The sequence below is a fragment of the Lingula anatina genome, chromosome 4 (genome assembly GCF_051362555.1).
Source record: "Lingula anatina isolate TDL-2025a chromosome 4, LinAna3.0, whole genome shotgun sequence".
Taxonomy (NCBI): domain Eukaryota; kingdom Metazoa; phylum Brachiopoda; class Lingulata; order Lingulida; family Lingulidae; genus Lingula; species Lingula anatina.
The window spans coordinates 18,327,001-18,349,015 of NC_141770.1; the positions used below are offsets into that span (position 1 = coordinate 18,327,001).

Below are 22,015 nucleotides of genomic sequence, written 5' to 3' on the forward strand. Positions count from 1 at the left end.
TCTAAACATTGACACCTTTCAAATTTCCAGAGTGGTTTGCATCGGCAAACACTACGTCATTGATGTACAAGTGCCCGGGAAATTTGCCCAGTTCTGTTATACAGGGTTCACAATTTTAACCAGCCATTTTGCAATACTCAAGGAGTTTAGTTCACTTTCATAACTTGAAAAATGTTTATTGATCAATGCTACAGCCAGTCATATCAAGGTTTTGCGACAATTATCACAGAAAACATTTCAATAGGAATTGTATTTCTAATTTTCAAAATATTCCATCGTTTCAGCAAGAGTGTACTTGTTAAAAAAAGTTAAAAAGGCACGAAAATAGATTTATGCTGCATGATATGTGTTATTAAATTACTTAATGTTTTTTCAATTTTAAATTAGAATGTTCCGCTCAAATATAAGCCATGAAAACATGAAAACTGAGATCATTTTAGCTTTTATTCTTAAGTAAAACAATTGAATTTTAACTGGTAATAACATGAAGGTCTGTCCTTCATTCTCATGGAAGAATAATAACATCCATGTTAAATAAATATAAGCTTACTTTCTTATTTGTAAGTGCTTTTGGTCAAAATAAAATATAATCTGTGACAATTAGGGATGAAATTTGGGGTTTTGAGAAAAAAAATTCCATTACTCTATAGATTACCCATATATCTCTACCATACTTAAAAACGGACTAGATGCAGTGTGATCGCGGAAGGTATACTACACTGAAGTATCTACTTCATTTTGCGTGGGGATACTAACTGGTTTGCTAAAAATGTCATAAAATGCAATATTTCTCTTATATCATACAGCAGGACGATTTTGCCTACAAGGTCTGCACGCACCAATAATTAATCAGATGACCTTATTGGCCTGATTATTGGCCTGATAAGAAGGATGGACAGGCGAGAAAGGCTGACTGACACAACACAGAATATTTGAATCCATTTTCAACAGACTGCGATGGGAAATGAAAATGGTATATATTCGTATATCACTATCAAAAATACACCCGCATGCACACGAAATGAAAGGACCAAAAAGTTTGCGTGTTGTTCTGTCATTTAGTGTCGACGAGGTTTCCATAAATTCCACCAACGGGCTCGAGGGTGACGTTTTTAGCGCAACCTTGTCACCTAGAATACAGTATTGCATGACCAGATTGTGTGTGTCTCTTTCATTAATTGTTGACGCGGTTTTCATTAAAATCAACCAAGGGTCTTACTGGTTGACAGATCTAGGACAAGCTTTTCACCTAGAATACAGTAGGGGAGACCGGGGCTAGCTGGGCCCCGGGGTAAGTAGCCCCCCCCCCCCCCCCCCCATCAAATTATGACAAAGTAACTATGGGGTAAAATAATTGATCACATCATTTTGTTAAATGACCGTATCCAATAGTGCTAAGAAAGCGTCGGCAGTGAGTCCAAATGAACTAATTTAGCATCTTAAAGTAACTCTATTTAAGAGACTTGATGGGGGGAGGAGGGGGGCAACTTTTCCCGGGGTCCAACTAGCCCCAATCTCCCCTACTTCTGCAAAGATACATTTAAGGTAAATCTGTACAACAATACATAAAATATAGCTTGACTTTATAACCTCTGCGTCTTGTCCTTCAAATAAATATGTGAAAAACCTAGACGAGGACATATGTCTCGTCTGTCGTCTACTCAGTAGATAAAAAATGGTTTATTGCAGCTGTATAAAGAAACTTTTGTGAGTTTGTCTGACATCGGAAGGATGATAAGATGGCACGAAAGGTGATTATTCAGGAGCAAGAGATTGAGTGTTTTAGAACTCGACACTTAGATTCATTTATCAAGGTAATGAAATAAACGTGGTTCTTCAGACTACTTAATAATGACATTGGATATTGTAACGAGTCTAATGACATTTATTGCACTTGCCTTCGCTACACTGTACCCAGTACAACTTTACTCTACCAGTAGGTGGGGTGTATAATACGTTATTTGTATAGGACTCTTGTTGTACTTAACTTAAATACATGTACGAATGCATCATTTGAGGGGCACATTAAAAGCTCCAATTTTGTATCATCTGTTTCTTGTGTTAAGTTGCCAATTTATCTTTTACTAGCACACTGTTTGTGCCAAAAAATATTAACGCAAGATCAAAGTGAATTGGATAAATGATTTCTCTATATGAGATAATCAAAGATAAGTATAGAATTACGATTTCGGTTATATTATGGCACGTCAAAAATTGCATTAATGGGACTTAAACCCGTTCTACATGTATGAAACAACGACATGTACGACAACGTGGCGCGCAGAACGACTGCCCCGGTTTTTTTTCACAATAAACACATATCAGAATCAAGCACCACGTCTACTGGTAGGCTGACTCTATGGGAATAAAATAAAATGGCATACTTGAATGACATTACACAGATTATCACGAGACAGCGTATATGTGGTATTGCAAAAATGGAAGCAAATAAACACTGCTTTTCAAACTGCTAAACTCTGATCAATACTGTAGACATACAGTGTTGTAACGTATGAACAAAAATCGAGAATTGGACGGAAGAAATACGATAAAAATTCAGTATCACAGGGTAGTTACGAGTAATTTGACAGAATTCAGGAATAGAAACAAGATACTATGACGCATTATTCTTAATGATAATCATAATAATAGACAATGCATATTTGTGCACATATGGAGTTTACAAACAAAGCGAGCGTGAAATCTGGGTAACGTTTTGTCATTGTGTCTCACTACTGTTCGTCTTTCTTACAAGACCCAAAGAAATAAATTCTTAGCATAAAAACCACCTTATCTGCCTCAACCTAACCATGGCCCTAGCCTACCAGCTACACAGGCTACCAGTATAGTGTAGTAATGGGCAATGACACGTTTTAAAACAGCTTTCTGCGTGGCAATACACATAAGTATTAATACATACGCAACCTTCGTGTTAACCCCAATAAACACTCAAATTAATTGTTTGAAATACGCCATTAATTGTCTGAAATGTACATGACCTGATGTTACAAATAAGAAATCACGTGGTTTCCCCTCCGAATTTAAATCGCTTTATAATAAAATATATTGAGTCCAAAATCCATATAATGTTCAGCTGACCGTACAAAATAACATAAATAAAAGTTAATATAATAAAATGATTAAGATATAAATTTATATAAAATTACAGTTTGACTTCTAAAAAGTCATTGAAAGTTTAAAAAAATCCAAGATCTCGCTTATGTAACTTAAATTTATTTTTACAACTTGAAAAAAAACTTTTCAACTAAAACACTTTTCAAAATGTGTATTTTCAATTTTTTTTTAAACGATTCCTGTGCTCATACATGTATTTATCTAGGCAAATTGGAAGTTAGTCCACTCTACCGATGCAGCTATACAAAATGCTATCTCACTATGTGTTTTTATCCTAGCTTTGGGAGTTTCCAGTAAAAGTTTGTCACCAGACCTCAGGGTACTTTGAAGGTTATTATAATTAATAAGATCAGTTATATATGATGAAGTTAGTTTATAAAATGCAGCACGTGTAGAAACTAAACTCTAAGTAAAATTCTAGCCCTGAATGGCACTCAGTGCAGCTGCTTTAAAATTGGAGTAATATGGCAATCTCTACGTTGTAACATTAAAAGCCTTGCCGAAATATTAGGAATATGTTGTTATCTTTTAATCTTATCATCTGAATTTGGATCCATATAGTGACTTATGTATGTATAACAGTAGCAACAGGTGATTGATTTACATATTTTCTTATAGTGCCAATCTTCCGAATGTTAATTAGGCACTATTTGATAATGTTGGAGATCTGTCTGTCCATTGAAAGCGTAAAATCAAACTATACTCAAATTTTTTTACATGGAGGAGGTTATTCTTTTGGAGTAGCGGTCGAATTATTGCAGATTTAACCTATCTGGAAAAAAATCCCAAAGCGCAACATATGTTGATGATTTCCACGAACCAGGAATGATGACCGGATTGGATCTAACATGCAGGATGTCTTTCTGGTACTGAGCTGTTTATTATCTTCGTTACTTCACATGTGGCTGGTGGTCCAAACATAGTTATAGATGACTGCAGTTCTTTTTAAAGTTCTTGCAGAGGTGGGTGCGATGGTGTAGCTGCAGTCTTTTCTAGTGCTGAAAGCTCAGCTTTGATATTGCTGACTTCATACAAAAAAGAAAAAAAAACTCCCCCATGATGGTAGCAAGACCTTTCAAAGAATCTGTTTTGAGATACTTAGAGCAATTTTTTTTTCAAGAATAATGTTTACAGATCTAAATAAATAAAGCCTTGGTATCACCATTAGATTTTTGTATCTTTTCAGAATAATTTCTTTCCCTAGCCAACAGCAAATCGAGCGTGGGACCATCCTTCTCTATTACTGTCACCATTCTGTGTACGATTGAAAGAATTCATCTGGCTTAAAATACCCCTCCACTCACACTCACACACACACTGGATCGAGTTCGATGCGTCGTCCACCCTTATCTGCCACGCTTGTATGCTCCAGTGCTGCTGGTATTATTCTGAGATGAACATCAGCTCCTTCGTCGTGACCTCTTGGTCACCCCTGAGCTTGAGGAGAATACACTTGGAAAATGAACGGCTGAGTAGGGAGGTTGTTCTAGTGGACGGCCCTTACAACTACCCTGGAGTGAGCTTGGCAGTGACATGTACGAGATTCTAGACAAAATAAGAGGTCACAGTATAACGCAAAATTTATACCACGTTAAAGGCAGTGATCAAGTCAGTCATTTCGTAACTCTTGGATACTTATTGCCACATGTTAATAGGTCTAATCGTAGTCTGTGATCTACAGAAAATACATCTATGTATCCAACCCTATTTTATTATTTTATTGAAATAAAAAAACGCATGACCTGTGTTTGACACCAGTACGCATTTTTATATGTGGAGATTTATGGATTTATCGTTAACTGAAGAAGATCAAATATTTGGTCTAAAATAAAAGTTTAGACCATTCTCCAGGCTTAAGTTTGTTTGTGGACTCCCTATTCACTGGCCTGACCCAGTTTTCTGAAATGTACCATACAACGATTGCAGCAGCGGTGATTGCCCCTAAGGCGAGACGAGATTATGTACCCTCGAAACCGATATCTTCGGAGTGTACTTTTTGTGGAATAACGGCATAAAAAATGGTTGGGACGACAGGAATCAGATTTAAAGAAAAAATGAATTTCTGATAAAAGCCCACGGTCATCAATCATGGGACCAACAAACGTATTTTTTTAATAACAGTCCTGCCCGATATGTATTTGTTGACAGATAAATGCACGTGCGACTGAAACTCCATATGTGAAATAATGGTCATTAGCGATAGTATAGTATTGGTTTTGTGGATAGTACCTTCAACCCGTTCAGTGTACTTTATAATGGATGATTACATGTAACTTAGGTTGACCGACCGTACGAAAGAGCAGGTCCCTAACGTGTTTGTACGTAAACGGCGTGGAAAGCTGTTCCTTGTAGCTTGTCTAATACGATGTCCCTGGTGATTCAGGGTTGCTGAACCTGCGTATATGTTCAACTGGAAAATGGAAATTAGTGCAAACCTGTAAATGTATGCCTGTGTGTGTGTGTGTGTGTGTGTGTGTATGTGTGTGTGTGTGTGCCCGCCAACGTGCGTGTGTGTTTGTGTTGATGCGACCGTGCCTTTCTGATGCGCCATTGTTTTTTTGCATGTTTAACACATATTGTAGTTACACACTTCAAGAAGAACATTAAAATAACGAACTGAAACAAAATAATAATTTGCTTATTGGTTGCGTGCATTACCCCATTTTAAATACAGTATTGCACAGTGGTACTTCTTGAAACCCCCGCAAACACACGAAACAATAATGATCCAATTTTCTATCCGTCAAAAGCTATCTGCTACGCTTTTCATTTCGTTTCGCGGTTAGGGTATCGATTTTTCATTCTTGGCTGCAAAAATTTCCATCCGCTGTTATCACATCTACAAAGTCCGCCTACATGAACCTAACGTCCATTTGTTAAAAGGCAGGTTATAAAGAAGAACACAAACAAAGGTATTACTTTGCATAGAACATATCTCTGGATTAGGAACCGAACACAAGGTAAGGTACCCAGAGAACAAATTGATCACCAATGTTGTTGTGAAGAAATGGCTGTCTATCGTACCAGCTGGATAAGGCGAATAAGACACCGACTGTTAACCTTTTGAAACATATATTCAAGTATCGGACGTGCATACTTTGGGTATTCGGTTATAGTTGTTTTCATCGTAGATGCAAATGTATTTTAATCAAAATTTTGAAAATAGTTTGCAAACGGTTGTTGGACGGAAAGTCACCTTGGGTACAAGGTTACAACACTTACCACATACGGATGTTTTATGCAGAAATATATAGTATCATAACTTCCATATAGATTTCAAATTTTTTCAACAAATCTTGCAAGGACTTTGAAAAATAATTACCTAAGCAAAGGCATTTGTGAACTCGGGACTTCCAGGTCCCCCGTCCCTCTTTTCAAAAGGCAAAATGGCTGAAAATTCCCGTGGAGATAAGACTGTTCCGCAGCTAAATTGCTCCATATTTTAAAAAACAAATATCCACTATTCCATTCTCATTCGCGACATGACTGTTTTGGAGGTGCACAGCAGATTATTTTACAACCAAATTCAACATACAGTATGCTGTAAAGTCCAAAATGACCGACTTGAAATACATTTGAATTTACCTAATTAGGTGTTTCTTTTCCATGGGAATGCCACACCTAACAGTGGCTCTAACATGCTTATTCTACATATATGTTAATGTTTCCAAAAAGATAGAAATATGAAACATACGTTAGGCACGATTCCTAGCAGTTGTATAAACATCGTGTAGCATATGGTAGGTGAAATAACCATGGCGGCGCAATGGTATCACGAAAGGAAAGTGTGCTCCTTTTTTACTGTGCATGAAAATACCCATTTGGTTCATTCAATATTGTATTATTTCCTACATTTTTTTCCGTTCTGCTTAATTAAAAGAACGTGTATAGCACACAATGATATTGCTCAATCTTCAAACAATTTCTCTTCAATTCATTGATTTATTGTAACAAAAACGCGCTATGAGTGATAAAGCAATACGATCGCTTCATCCATGTGTAAAATAAGACACTTAATGTTCGTCAGATCTGATGCAGCATATGCAAAGACAATATTCATGTTTTCATATCTGGCTGCTTTAATCCAAATGTCAAGTCTCATCCCTCGAGATTTTCGTTAGTTGCTGCCAATGGGCTTCACTTGACATCCATTAGTTTATTAATTCGACTACCTGCAAATGCATTTTAAGGTTCCATAGCTATGTAACATATCCCCAATTGTCTCTTGCTACCTAAGATCAAAATTTAATCTCTCTCTTTCTCTCTCTCTTTCTCTCTCTCTCTCTCTCTCTCCGTTAATAATGGCTTTTGCATTAAATCATTGTGTATAAAGCACTGCATATATAATTCATGTTAGGGGCATGGTTATCGACAGATACGACATGTAGCACTGATCAATAGTGCCAGCACCCCAAACTCAGACCCATGGTTTGGCCACTGAGCCAAATGGGTTCCAATGGGTTGGCCAAAATGGCCCACATGGGGAACGAATGGGTACAATGGAACTATTGGCAAATTCAAATCCATGGAATCCTGCCAAACAACTTCATATGTCAATGTCCTCTGTAGCGTGGAGGATCTCCAGCAAAAAATTAAACCATGATATACATGGGAATGGAGTAAATGAGATTAAAATTTTAGGTACTTACACGCGCGCATGCACAATTATATTTGTTTCTCCATCAAGTTCACCACTTATCAAGACGCTTACAGCTTCTGGAGATTAAGTCAATTTAGAGTATGAAATATTCATACAGATGCAGCTTGAGTATCACGAGTGTAGGTTGTTTTACCCATTTTAAAAGATGTAATGCAATTTGTCTGAATTAGTGTGTGAGTGAACACAACTCTCTAAAAGTAGCACAGGAAGACCGCTGTGAATGTATGAGTTTACATATCAACGCGCAGTTCAAGCATATGTCTAATCATTGTGGTTTTATATACACAATGCTAGTCAAGCAGTGGTGACTCATTGTGTTATGAATATAATTTTAAAAAGAGCGTTAATCTGATAAGTGATACTAGTTCTACTTAAAACATCTCCTTCTCATAGAATCCCCATCATTTTTTTTGGCATTATATTTAAAGATATAATAGTAGCTTTAGGTAGGATAATTCATTTGATCGTCTGGTTGTCATGGTAACCCCTGTGCGGACCTGACGGAAAATACTTCCAATGTATTAAATGCAATCGTACTTGGCCTTTTAGTCAACTATTACGTTTACTGAAAGAGCGGACATCACCGAGATTGCTAAATTGAGAAAGATCTGACATACGGATATTACTATTCAAGCCAGGCTCTTTAAGTCTTTTTGATAGAGATTCAAAGGCGACGGTGCAGTGTCACATAAACAAAGCGACCGGCAGCACTATCCCACGTTTTGAATAACGATCTCCGTAACGTGATGAAAATCAATATTTTGAAAGAGCCTATCTATTCCGGTCTCTCACGGAATCTGTGCAATGCAATTTCCGAGTCTAAAAACGCATTGGGGTTAAGCTTCGCAGAACGCTACAAATATCCCACTGAACATACATGCATACGTAGTGATCTTTAAAGACGTAAATGTCTGTATGTGGAGGGTGAACTAATGACTTTTTGAGAAAACGAAATTATCCGACACGTCACCATATACAGTCACCAAACTGAATGTTCTTTTTTTTTATTGACAGGAAAAGGCTAAAACTTTCACAAGATCAAACACGGGAAAATGGCTCTTTAAATTAAATAAAACGCTTACATCACGCCTGGTTGCTTCATCCCGAGTATTTGAGTTTCCTGGTAACTTATCCTATCATCAGCATGCGTCTAAGGTGAATTTTCTAGTAATATCTGAAAACTACGTTTAATAATAATAATAATTTATTGGCTAAAATCGCAACCCAAAGGTTGAAGTTTTACAATGTGTCAATAAATAAAATCAAAAGGTATTTAAAAGTAACTAAAAATTATAAACTAAAAGACCAAAGCTTTAAAACAAGACTTATAAGACAGTTTGGAGCAGTATTTTACATGAAATTTAAAAGACTGTGCACTGTAAAAGATGATTTAAAACACTCCGTTTTCAAATTTGTTGCTGACCCTGAGATTTCTTGGGTTCTTTTCTTTAAACAGACGGTGTAGCTTATTAAAATTCTTAATTTTTGTAAAAAAGTTCTTGAATAAAACGTCTCTTCTCTCCCTCAGTGAGGTGAGATTACTAGCCTGTAGGGCATCCATATAAGCATAAAATGGGTAAATAATTCTAAGAGCTCTCCTTTGAACAGATTCTAAGCATTCACATTGTTCGGCTGTGAGATCAATGTTTGGTAACCAATCTGCCTGCTCATGGTAAGGTCTGATTCCAAACTACATGTAAGTGGTGATATTGCGCTTTGATATTAACTTTGATCATTATCAGAGTGCTCTTTACTCAGAGTAAATCTAAAGATTTTAAAAACTGCATATTGTACACGACATGAGTGGATAGGTATCTAAAAAGACAACCTCCCCTCCCCCCAACAGTTTGCCGTTCACTTTTAAAACATTTCAGAATTGAATCTTGGGCTTTTTTCATAAAGAATTGTCCATCTATTAATAATCATTTGTGTAACACAAAAAGAGGAAATTATTTCATTCAGAAACACTAACTGTGATTGGGGTGTATTCATAGATAAGATTCTTAAGACCACGCCCCCCACCCCACCCCACACCCTCACCCCCGAAAAAAATCCTGGCTTCGCTCCGGACCTGGCGTTAAAATTATCTTAATTCTTTCCAATTTCGCCTCTCCTTCGTGTATTTGTCTTCCTAAGGCAAAGCGCAGTCAGAGCATAATACACCGTCTCAAGGGCCTCTATGATTGGAATTTAATTCATCTCTCGAGAGACAGCCGTCGGCTTTGACGAGATTATGGAATCATCGTGCATGCGGAAAATAATGTGGTTCAAAAGTGCAAATTTTATTATGATTACGGAACAGATCTGGTCCAGAGATAAAGTCGTTCGTGGCCTTTTCGCAATTACTAGACTAAACTGGTTTTGAGACCTGAGTTATTTTCTCGGAAGGCCGAATTAACGAGCAAAAAAAAAGCAAACAAAAACAATCAATATTAAATCTGAAAGTTAGCCGGTCGGCTTCCAATGAAAATCCCGTAGAATGGTTATGGTCGGCGGTTTGTACTTATGCATTATTGTGTGCACAGTATAATTGCATCCATGTACGTAGTTGAATGCAAGCCATGGAGCAGACGTATGCAGCACCGGTTGATCGATTGTCTGTCTTGTTTTAAAGTGCAATTCTGTGTATAAATATAACTGATGTATGGTACCGATATAAACCAGAACGTTTAGGTAAGTACCCATGAGTGAAAAGCCATGGTGGCACCAGTGAAGTCCTCCACACACCGATACCCCCCACGACACACACACACACACGCGCACACGCACACACACACGCAAATGACAAAAGGGACACCACAAACAAAACGGTAAAATACCTAGCAATTCCTATCTCTGTGCCATAGTGTTGTTCTCGACAACTCTTAAAATACTAGTATTTAAGGATGCTGACTGAAGTGATGCAAAATGTTTTCACCCCCTCCGATAACAACTCTGGATAATACGCACGGTGAAATAACAGAGATTAAAATGTAGCTATTGTTATTAAAGACTTGATCCACAAGTCAATTTGGTAAATCATATATGTGTGTCGAAATCATGAAAATTCTCATGCTTCATTTGTTCAGTGTCGACATGGTATCTGTACCCGTTTTCATATTTAATTACTGCCACAGCACCGGTATGATTTATTGCAACAGATGTCCAAACATAATGGTACCAATATGCGTGCTGAGGTAATTCAATGCACGGACAAACAAAAGATAACAATAAAGATAACAAATATTGTTAAAATATTTCAAAACACCATGGTACTACTGTATTTTGTTCCTATCACAGCACAGGGAATATAAAAAGGCCGATGTGTACCTTATACAGGGTATATGGGCATTTTCTTTTCGTTTGGGGATTCGAAGGCTGAACCCGCCAATTTGATTTGAAAATTAAGGGAGAGACGGGCCTTGTTCTCAGCTAAATTCACCACTGTAACATATATACCATGTAAATCTTTATTGCGGCAGTTTGAGCAACCATTTCTTATAAATATAATATAATATCTTATAATAGAAACTCTGTCTTCATCGGAGGTCCCTGCTATATTGTATATATTTTCTTGAAACGTCAAATATGAAAACAGTTATTTTCAATTATTTTCTAGGAGGAACTCTTCAACATGTTGGACGACTGCAGCCGCGTTGTGGACAAAATGAACCGGAAGAAAACCTTGGAAGAGGACCTCTTAAAGACTCCCCTCAACCGATGCCTCACGACCTTCGACCTGACTCTGTTTGGCATAAGCCAAATGGTAGGAGCCGGCATTTTCGTTCTCACGGGTACAGTCATAAGGGACAAGGCTGGTCCAGGGGGCATCCTCTCTTACCTCTTCGCCGGAGTAGCGGCTGTGCTTTCCGCCTTGTGCTACGCCGAGTTCGGTGCCCGAGTCCCGAAAGCTGGTTCCGCCTACACGTACACTTACATCATCATCGGGGAGTTTTGGGCCTTTTTAGTCGGATGGAATATAATTTTGGAATACCTCATTGGTGCATCTGCCGTGGCTCGAGGACTAAGCGGTTCATTCGATGCGTTGTCCAATTATAAGATTAGTAACTGGACTTCCAAGCACATAGGGACAATGCCTGGTGAGTGGTTGAGCGACTACCCCGATTTCGTTTCGTTTTTCTTGGTAATTTTGGTGAGCTGTTTGGTAGCTTGCACTGGTGCTAAGAAATCCGTTGTCGTCAACAGCGTTTTTACAATCGTAAATGTGGTCGTCATCGTCTTCGTCGCTGTGCTGGGATTCTGTTACGCTGACCCGACGGTTTGGGAAGAGGGCGGGTTCCTCCCTTACGGCATGGGTGGAGTATTCGGTGGTGCTGCAGCTTGTTTCTATGCCTTTATTGGATTCGACGCGATCTCTATCGCCGGTGAAGAGGCAGCTACTCCTGGGAGATCTATTCCCATTGCCACCATGTTGTCCGTTGTTGTCTGCACGGTTCTATACGTGTTTGCAACGATGGCATTGACTCTGCTTGTCCCATATGATGAGCTTTCCGCCAGTGCACCATTCCCAGTTGCTTTTGATATCCGTGGATTGAAATGGGCAAAAATCGTCGTGTCCATAGGTACCATAATTGCCATGTTTACTGCTCTTTTAGTGGACCTCTTCGCCCTTCCAAGGACAGTTTATGCGATAAGTTCGGACGGCTTGTTCTTTGAAGCTTTTTCTCGCATTAATGAGAGGACACAAACGCCAGTGCTGTCTATCATGGCGTTTGGTTTTCTGGCCGCCCTGTTGGCTCTGTTCTTTAGCATAGATACTCTAGTTGAGTTCCTCTCTATTGGAACCCTGCTTGCGTACACCATAGTGGCCGCCGCCGTTATATTCATCCGGTATCAGCCGCTTAGTAAATGCCAGTTCGCTCTTAAACCAGACCCAACGGACGACAACCTTAAAGAGGTGGAGACGCCTGAAGGAGCTAGGCAACCAATTAAGGAGAACGGTGCCTATGGTGATTTCGGGAAGTTAAAAGCCTACTTCCGAACCCTGCCGATTCTGCGCAATTGCGAACCGGGGCAAGCAGCGTCCAATGCTACAATTCTAATGGCGGCGTTGATGGCAGGCTGGTGTAGTGTACTCATTTACTGCACAGAAGACCTGGGTCAAGGCAAATGGTGGGCGTGGTTACTCTGTATCCTCTTACTTGTGGGCGTGGTTTTGTGCTTTTTTGTGATAACTGCGCATGTGCAGAACACAGCTTTCTTGACATTCCAGGTAAGTGCAGATTGATTTAGTGATGATATCTCGTGTTGAAATATGTTCTTATCGTTGTTGTACTACAGTCAATTAATCAAAAAATACATTTAAAAAACTGTGCTGATTTTCAAATCCATTTTAGATAGAAAAAAAATCCAGAGCAATTTAAGGTAAACTTAAACACAAGATTTTTTATTCACCGGGATAGATGTACTTACCAAAGCCCAAATAACCATCATCTCCATCCAAATACAGCTCTAACATTGAGGAAATGCCAACACAATTTTGCGATCGATATTTTGCCTGAAGAGGGTCGCTTTATTGTGATTCTGAAATGGTTAATTCTGCCCCGTCAATGATCTAGTAAAGTATCTACAAGTAGAATCATGTACCTATTGTGGCTGCAACAAAAGTCAGCCCAACATCCTACGAAAAACGTACATGTAAATCTGCTCACAAAAACGACCATCACTCTCTGTTCCACCTATCACATGATCAGTCTCTGCTTTTCTATAAAAATTACCAAACATCAAATAAGATTTTCATTATCAAGTACACTTTTCTTATAAAACGTGGTTATTTAAATCTTTATTTAGATTATCCTATTAATATTGTACAATGATGAGAATGCGTTAGCTAATGATGATGAAACAAAAAGGGCTGGATATTTCACAAATGATTGAAGAGTAAACTCTGACGTCTTTAGCACTTTCAAATGACATTTGAAGTGATATGGGTTCGTCAGCCAAATGCACTCACCCTTGCCAGCCAAGTCCTAACGAAAACTAATATCTCAGAGCAGACAAACACTTAAATGAAATTACATCCTATGCGATATTAATGTAGAGGCTGTAAAGTAATCTTAACGAGCTGCCATGCGAAACCGCTGATAACGTTTAAGGTTATATTGCTTTTACATTGACGAGAACGTCGTTATGGAAACAGACAATGGCCGCCTATAGATATCATATCAAAGTGTTTTGTTTTCCAAAATTCCTTTCCTTTATTTCTTTTATAGCAAAGTGCACTTATTCTCTGACAGAAAATTCAAAATGTCGGGTTGTAACTGACAGGTATTATAGCTGTCAAATTATGTGTAAATATTAAAAATGTGGAAAAACCATGACGCTGATATTGTATTTATATGCCACTTTAATATTGCATTATTTTCATTATTATTATTGTTGTTGTTGTTGTTGTTGTTGTTATTTTTAAAGATTTAATTATCTTTTTTTCTATAATCTATTTGTCATAAACTCATCTCTAATGAAAATTAATTTGAAGTTCTCACCCATATTGTAATGTTTCCTTCGTATCCAGATGAAGTTCAAAACCTTTGTTTGTTGTAATTGTATTTATAGTCTAAAATTTAGTATTGTCCAATGAGTTAAATAAAGTTTAAATCTATCATAAAATGAACATTGTAAGTTCTAAAATCTGACATCTAATGAAACAATTTTACATATGGTAATCTTTGTTTCCAGATCCCGCTTGTTCCCCTGTTACCTGCTGCCAGTATGTTTGTTAACATTGCAATGATGCTGAAACTCTCCTATCTTACCTGGATTAGGCTGGCTGTGTGGATTGCAGTAGGTGAGACATCGCGATTGTGACGTATTGTGTTCGATGTCCCCGCTAACAGATTTTACGTCAATAGGCTGCAACACCTCTAAAAATTAAGAAAATGTTACTGTCAGGTGTGATTCTAATGTCTATAACATATAGTCAGCAACTGATGCTCTTAACCATCTTTAATGTTGATAATGATGAGAAGCAGGATGTTGGGCGCGCCTTCTGATACTTATTCCCTTAACTCCTGAAATTTAATACATAAATATATAATTTTTCCCTTAGGTTTGATCATTTACTTCACCTATGGCATACGTCACAGTGCTGAAAACCGGGCACTGTCTTCCTACACACAAATTATCCGCTACTCCGGAGATGCGACAGCAGACGACCAGGTTAAAGGCATGGTAAACGCCTTAGAGACGCAGCCCGTGCAGGATGTTAAGGAGGACGACGATGGGAGGAATGCTACGGGAACGGAGAATGCACCTGGAGGGGAGAACCCATCGGGAGAGCCAGGTACAACGGCTCCGACGGACGACAGTGAACGTACGGAATAGCTCGTACTTCTTCGGATTTCTTCTCACACACTCTGATATTTTGCAAGCATGTTAGAATCACTTGCACTCGGCTTGGATTTTCATTTTTCGGAATTTAAATAGCGTGTTATATTCGGGATTGGCGAAGTTATACGGAGATTGACGAGTATTTACGACAACGCTGCTGTTCAAGCGCACCAGACTAAACCTAGTGATTTTTAAGACTGATGTTTATAGGTGCTATATTTTCTTCATTATAGTCTTTACATACATTTCTACTACTTATACCTTTAAATCACTGTTCCTTGATATTTAAATATATTATATTAAAAACATCTGATATTATATAAACGTATGTTATAAGCATAGCAGGAACTGCAAAAGATCGATGGGCAATATATATGTCTTGCGAGAATGAACACCAGAAAGTGGGCCAGAGAAACACCAAGAGATCGAAAAAGACCAAAGAAAAGATAAATAGATGACACTGAGCAGGCCGCAGTGCATGGACGCATGCGGCACTAAATCGTCAAGCGTGACGAAGTCTGTGGAGGCCACCTGCTAACAGTGGCGTGACAGGCTGAGATGAATGAATGAACGAATGTGCCATTTGTGGCTTGCTTACATAAGGATTAAATCAAGCAGAAAATAGACGTCATCTAACGTCACAACCGCTAAATAGGAAACCAAAGATATAATTTAAATCACAAATGTGTTGCAGGATGAAACATGCTCCTCGACTCCATTATGCCATTACTCACTGCCTTGTTAGAATTTGTGTTCATATCTGCTCCTTCAATGTGAAAAAATGCTCAACAGACCAAAAACCAAAAACATATGTATGGTTTAGTTATTCAAAATAATTTATTTTATGAATAGAAGATATATGTACCAGTACATGGAGAATGTAATTTACGTTTTTTAATACATAAAAGTCATTGACCGAATGGTATTGAAACAATTTTCTAAAAAATTGAAAAAATATTTTTTGTACATATTATATAAAAAACGCACGAAATGTTAATGAGAATAGAGACTTGGAAAATCACCTGGTGTCTTGCGTGTGGGAAGTCACTATCACGCATGTACCCATTTTCAACTTCCGTTCTACGCCACCGTCAGTTATATCTTTAATAGCGTTGAACGTTTTTTGACTAATTTGTATCAGATACAAAAAAGATTTCCTTTCAGCATATTCATGATATCAGAATGTTTTTCTCATAATATGTCCAGTCTTTTTAAAATGGGGTAAAGAGAAGAGAACTTGCAATGATAACCATGATTGTATTAAAAATATACATGTACATGTATATTTTGTGTACATAGAAAAAATATTGACATCTATCTTCAGCAAAAAAAATATACTATTAACAAAAACATTTGGGATGAAAAATATATCGAATGCATGAAAAATAATATAAAAATGCAATGTGCTTGTGCTTCTAATACTTTTATCAAAGTAATGTTCGGTGTGGCCTTTATATACCCGTAGTACATGTAGGCCTACTAGGCACGGTTACGTACGACGTTTATGAACCCATATCATTGTATTATATTGATTATTTTCAATTTTCATCTTACAGCACAAAGCATATATTATCACGTACAATGAAGAAATATATAGCTCTGTGTCCCTAATTTCAATTTTTACAATACACTGGGGTATTAAATCACTGGCCTTATATTCGATATACCGGAATGTGCGATATCAAGTGTTAAACCGATTGAAATAAGAAAAAAGTCAATGGAATCGACTCCCATCAGACAGTAGAGATTTGAGAATCCACCACCTCTTTCGAGTCCTCATCTGGCGGTGCAGTTTTATTCAGAGCTTCTTTTTCCTTTTCGTCAGCTCCCTTCTCCGGTTTGCGAATACACTTCTTATATATCAAATACCCGATCACCCATAGCATCAAAGGTAGAGGGGTAAAAATGGCAGCCCCGATGGGTGCAATGCAAGCAATATCCCCTTCCGGCGACGGCAATGAAAAACGAAGCAACACCACAGCGACGCCGACATTTTGAATACCAGTTTCTATAGCGACAGTTTTGATGCGTTCCCATGACTGCCGCGTTGCCAAGGTTACCAGGCCTCCCGCAATGAACCCGGCATACGGCAGCAGGCATCCCGCAATGATAACTTTGTTGGAGAAAAGCTTGAACATGTAGAGATTGGCATAGATGCCGGCTGTGAAGAGGAAGATGATGCAAATGACTGAAAATGGTTTGATGACTTTCAAGATGATTTTGGCGGCTCTGTCACTTTTGTACTTGATAGCCATCCCGATGACCACTGGTATGATAATATAAGCCAGAGCCTGGACTATATTCACGAATGGAATCGTGACCTCGTGTCCATGGAGTAAGGTTTGACCGAGGGTGAACATCCAGAAAGGGATCATGGCTGAAAGTAACAGTTCAAACATGCGCATGTCAAAAAATCAAAAGTATTTAAACAACAAGGCAAATTTAGAGTATGCAATATATCTGTGCAGGTGTTATTTGCTTCAAAGAATAGGTAGATGCATCAGTCTTTAGATGTACAGGTATGAAGTTTCAAGAGAAATCAAAACGGCACCCATTAGACTGGCGGTTATTTGATAAGAAATTGGTTATTTTAGTATATCATTTGCCTTGAATGGAATTTCCTCTCACAATATATTATTAATAAGGTCGTTCGCGGGATGTGGTTTAGGTCCCACTGAAAGAGTTTTTTTCTTCTTCTTCTTTCTTTTATTCGCTGCGGACCCGTTTGGCATATATATATATATATATATATATATATATATAGTACATGCTTACCTAGAGCGGCTATCGTGCTGATGAGTGTCATAGTAATGCTCAGTGTCAAATCGCCATCCAATAGGAAGCTGTATATGTTGCTAGCTCCGCCCCCAGGGCAACACCCACCGCAGAAGAACCCCAGCGCCATCGCCGTGTCAAACTGGACTATCTTGGCGATGGCATATGCAAGCTAAATAAAACAAAAGGGTCATTTGAATTATCTTCCACGTTGTTATTTTCAACTGGTGAAGGCAACGATTTTTGTTGTATTACTGACACATGACACGGTTAAAACATATGAAGTAAATTAGTTGTAAATACTCAATTGTCAGATCATGCAACCACCGAGGCTCCAATTATGCCCGTATTTCACACAGAACACGAATCCCACGAATGGCCATGAAATGACAAATTTCACGATTCGTGGTTGAATCGTAATCAGTTCGTGAAGTTCTTAACAGATTCGTATATATTCGTAGTCAGTTTTTGCACTTCTTGACCAACAGGAATTGGTGGCAAAAACTTTGATGCCCCTATTTCACACAGACCACGAATCCCACGAATCGCCAGAAATTGAAATTTTCAGGATTCGTGGTTGAATCGTAATCAGTTCGTGAAGTTCTTAACAGATTCGTATATAATCGTAGTCAGTTCTTGCAATTCTTGATCACTCAGGAATTCGTGGCAAAAAATTTGAGCTGTTCAAAGTTTTGGCCACAAACTCCCGATTCTAAAAAATCGTAGTGAATTTCTGGACAATATTCGTGCGGTTCCAGCTGAATCCGCCGAATATTCGTAACACTATCGCACCTGTATCGTAACTGAATCGTAGAGCGTGTCGAATTAGACCAGAAAATTGGCAAAATCTTACGATTCCAGCCGAATCCCACGAATATTCCTAACACTATCGTACCTGTATCGTAACTGAATCGTGAGCGTATCGAATTATACCAGAAAATTGGCAAAATCTCACGAATCCTCACGAATCCTGAAATTTGTCAATTCCTGGCGATTCGTGGGATTCGTGGTCTGTGTGAAATAGGGGCCTTAGCGAGGTCGGAATTGGAAGATTTGACCTTTTTCAAATTAGACCTCGCATACACGTACGCAGAGGCAAAAACTCACACACATTGATACTCAATGGTCGATCTGACCGAAATATAAATTCTGAAATTTAATAGTTTTAATAGTTTCTATACAGTTTTCACGGTGGGATTGGTTACTGAAATGAGAAGTGGGAAATGGTCATCGGTTTTCAAGCGAGAAGTTCGGGTATCAGGATGTTTCAGTGAAGCTTTGATCCTTCCCAAAGCATTATCAAAGTAGACAAATAAATGTCATATAATAAGGTGTAAAACCAAATGCTGTCAGTTGATGAAATATGAGTGATTCTATATGGAGTGCCTCGATATTTTTCGTGTCCAGTGTCAGTTCCACCTTATTCATTGATTCAAAACACTATTTGCAACCAGTAAATGTAATATGATGTAAAGATTGCATGGTTTAGTCATACATTGCTAGGTAATCACAAAAACTTGTTTTTAGTATATGTGGGACATGTAACTTCTGAACTTTCTTTTCAAAACTGGCGGGGCGTTATTTCTATTCTTTACTTCGCTTACAGGTCGAGATACCCTACAATCTTCAGCGGAACGATGGCCATTGTCAGCTCTTCTTTCTTCATTGCTCAAGTTCTATTGTCCATCAAACTTTGATTTCCGTCAACATTGAATTTTGTATATCAGATTCACGTGAAAGCATTATTTTGCTTATGGTGGGTAAATGTCTGTAAAATTCTTCACGCAGAGGTCTTCAAAACTTAACTTATTAAACACGACCGTTGACTTCGATGTCGATGCTAGTGGTACCATATAAATAGGACGCTTTGATTAAGGTTGTTCATAAAGATATATGAATTATAAAAATCTGACCTTCATTAAATTGGACAGCGCTAAGTAACTTAGGTTTACCAGCATATAAACACACACATATGCACACACGTGCTCACACACACTCACACACACACACACACACACACGCACACACACACATAATGATACATGTACGTACACATAAACAAATAAGCATACGCGCACACACACACACACACAAATGCTTATCGTGTGCTCCTCAAACAAAATAAAAATGTTGAGAAATCCCCCTCCCTTCTTTATCAAAAATTCAGTTTTGCTATTCTTAACATGAAAATCAAAGATAAATTGAAGGCAAACATACTATAATTAACAGGAGAACTTTAAAAAAAATATTTTGCTAAACTGAAACTGGGTTCACACAGATTTAGATCGATCCATCTGGATTGACCTAACTCCCTGGGAGTTCACGCTAAATTGCTGTCAGCTTCCGGGAGCCGAGCGCGCACAAAAGTTAATAACCCCCTTACAGCTTTTAGTAGGCGGGACAGACATTTAAGCCGGTTAAGCCGACAGCAATCTAGTGAGACTCCCCAGGGAGGTAGATCGATCTAAATATCTGTGGTAATGGTCTCTAACTAACCAGCGGCATAAGAACATATTGGCACCCAAACCCGGTCACGGGCCCTATAGGTTTCTTTAACACTTCCTTAACAACTTCCAAGTCCGCCTTGCACCCCATCCCCATCGTGCTGAAGAGCACGAACGCTGTCACCACGACGGTGAACGCTGTATCTAGCCACCTCGGCTTCCTAATGACCACCACGCCGTAGTCCACCGGCAGGAATTTCGGCTGATCCTCCCTGCCGGAGGGCTCAGAGGAATTCCGAAAGACAAAAAATCTCAGACTGGCTCTTCCAATCAGAACAGCGCGTAGAGTAACGTTGGCGGCCGAGACCGAAACGTTTGATCCGTCCCTTGGCTGTGACGTTCCCATCACGCTCAGAGTTTCATCGCCCTTGTTGCTGGTGTTGACGTGGCTGTACTCTATTCTATCCGGTGCACGGTCAACGCCAGGTCCCATGTTAAGGACAACCGTGTGTCCTGTTAACACTTGAAATACACGGTCATCGCTGGAGTGGACATGCAGTGTCCATGCCACGTCGCCTGACGCACCATCATTGTATTCAGTAGGCACAGTGAAATTGAATTCGACCACCGAGTCATAGTCCATATATACTGTGACTGACTTTGAAGGGATGAAATTGAATTGGACACTTATGTTTCCGTCCACTGAGTTAGCAGACAAGGTGTCTGGATCGCGATGACCACTGTCCAGGATATTCTCCATTTCTAACGCCGTTAACGCGGTCACTAACAGAAGACATACGACACACCCTAGAGCACACGCATGCATCTTCGACGTATGTCCCTGAGAAAATCGTTTGGGAGGCAAATGTGCCTGGTCAGGTAAAAAGATGGGACGCTGAAATTGATACCCTGCTGTATACTGCAGAGGCCTGGCTTGTAAGACGCATCTGCAATACTTTTAAAGGGGTTTATAGTGATTTACTGGGGCGCAAAGGAGCTATTATTTAAATTATCAAACACTACAGTGATACACGAAATGTGTGTTGTGCCGTTGAGCCACTCGAGACGTGTTCGCATGGGAGATAAGTCGACCTTACTCGGCACTATCCTAGCCTCTGGGGCGTGTGAATCAGTTACACGTAGTCTTACACTTGAATTTCTTTCACACGATTCCCGTTGGCCTCGCAGTTGAATAAAGCACGAGATTGCTATAAGCATCGGTTTTAATCTAGATAATACAGTCATGAGAGAAGTCTTTCTGAAACTGAAATACCTATTTGCCACGTGAACGCGACTTCTGACAATCTGGCTCCTCGCTTGATCTTAGCGATTGTGCAAAAGACAATTCACCTCGGTCTAAGGTGTTACAGAATACGCTACTCTTGAATGATGCCCAGAAATCAATATCCGGGTTACAGTAGAAAATGCGGCACAGTGTCCAACTTCCCCTGCCCCCCCCCCCTTCCCCACACCCCATTAAACGTGATAATTGTGTAAAATCATTTCTTTACTCCTCTCTCTCTCTCTCTCTCTCTCTCTCTCTCTCTGCAACATCTGTCAAAGAAATAGAATAGCGTTATAAAAAACAGTATCAAGCCAGTATATATAACTACTGGTCTAGTCGTGGCACCTTAAGATTCAGAGGTTGCTGTATTCAACTAAAACTGAACAA

The 22,015-nt window shown here is 38.9% G+C and overlaps 2 protein-coding genes across 2 annotated transcripts; one reads left to right on the forward strand and one right to left on the reverse strand.

The window, feature by feature from the left end:
* Nucleotides 1-5,952: 5,952 nt before the first annotated feature.
* Nucleotides 5,953-16,490, forward strand: LOC106164302 (cationic amino acid transporter 4-like). The gene is made up of 4 exons (XM_087011994.1): nt 5,953-6,095; nt 11,394-13,007; nt 14,474-14,582; nt 14,844-16,490. Exons 2-4 carry the CDS (start codon nt 11,409-11,411, stop codon nt 15,116-15,118), a joined length of 1,983 nt encoding a protein of 660 aa, XP_086868120.1. The 5' UTR covers nt 5,953-6,095; nt 11,394-11,408; the 3' UTR covers nt 15,119-16,490.
* LOC106158597 (ileal sodium/bile acid cotransporter) lies at nt 16,327-21,361 on the reverse strand. The gene is made up of 3 exons (XM_013534659.2): nt 20,396-21,361; nt 17,900-18,071; nt 16,327-17,501 (listed from the first exon to the last, which is right to left on the reverse strand). The coding sequence occupies exons 1-3, from the start codon at nt 21,167-21,169 to the stop codon at nt 16,858-16,860; spliced, it is 1,590 nt and encodes a 529-aa protein (XP_013390113.2). The 5' UTR covers nt 21,170-21,361; the 3' UTR covers nt 16,327-16,857.
* Nucleotides 21,362-22,015: the final 654 nt, after the last annotated feature.

Bases quoted from the DNA above. Each gene is read 5' to 3' on its own strand.
- LOC106164302 (XM_087011994.1), top strand. From the start codon at position 11,409: ATGTTGGACGACTGCAGCCGCGTTGTGGACAAAATGAACCGGAAGAAA. The intron at 13,008-14,473 runs GTAAGTGCAGAT...CTTTGTTTCCAG, and splicing joins CAGCTTTCTTGACATTCCAG to ATCCCGCTTGTTCCCCTGTT. The intron at 14,583-14,843 runs GTGAGACATCGC...TTTTTCCCTTAG, and splicing joins GGCTGTGTGGATTGCAGTAG to GTTTGATCATTTACTTCACC.
- LOC106158597 (XM_013534659.2), bottom strand. From the start codon at position 21,169: ATGCATGCGTGTGCTCTAGGGTGTGTCGTATGTCTTCTGTTAGTGACC. The intron at 18,072-20,395 runs GTTAGTTAGAGA...TGTTTTATTTAG, and splicing joins AATATGTTCTTATGCCGCTG to CTTGCATATGCCATCGCCAA. The intron at 17,502-17,899 runs GTAAGCATGTAC...TGTTACTTTCAG, and splicing joins CAGCACGATAGCCGCTCTAG to CCATGATCCCTTTCTGGATG.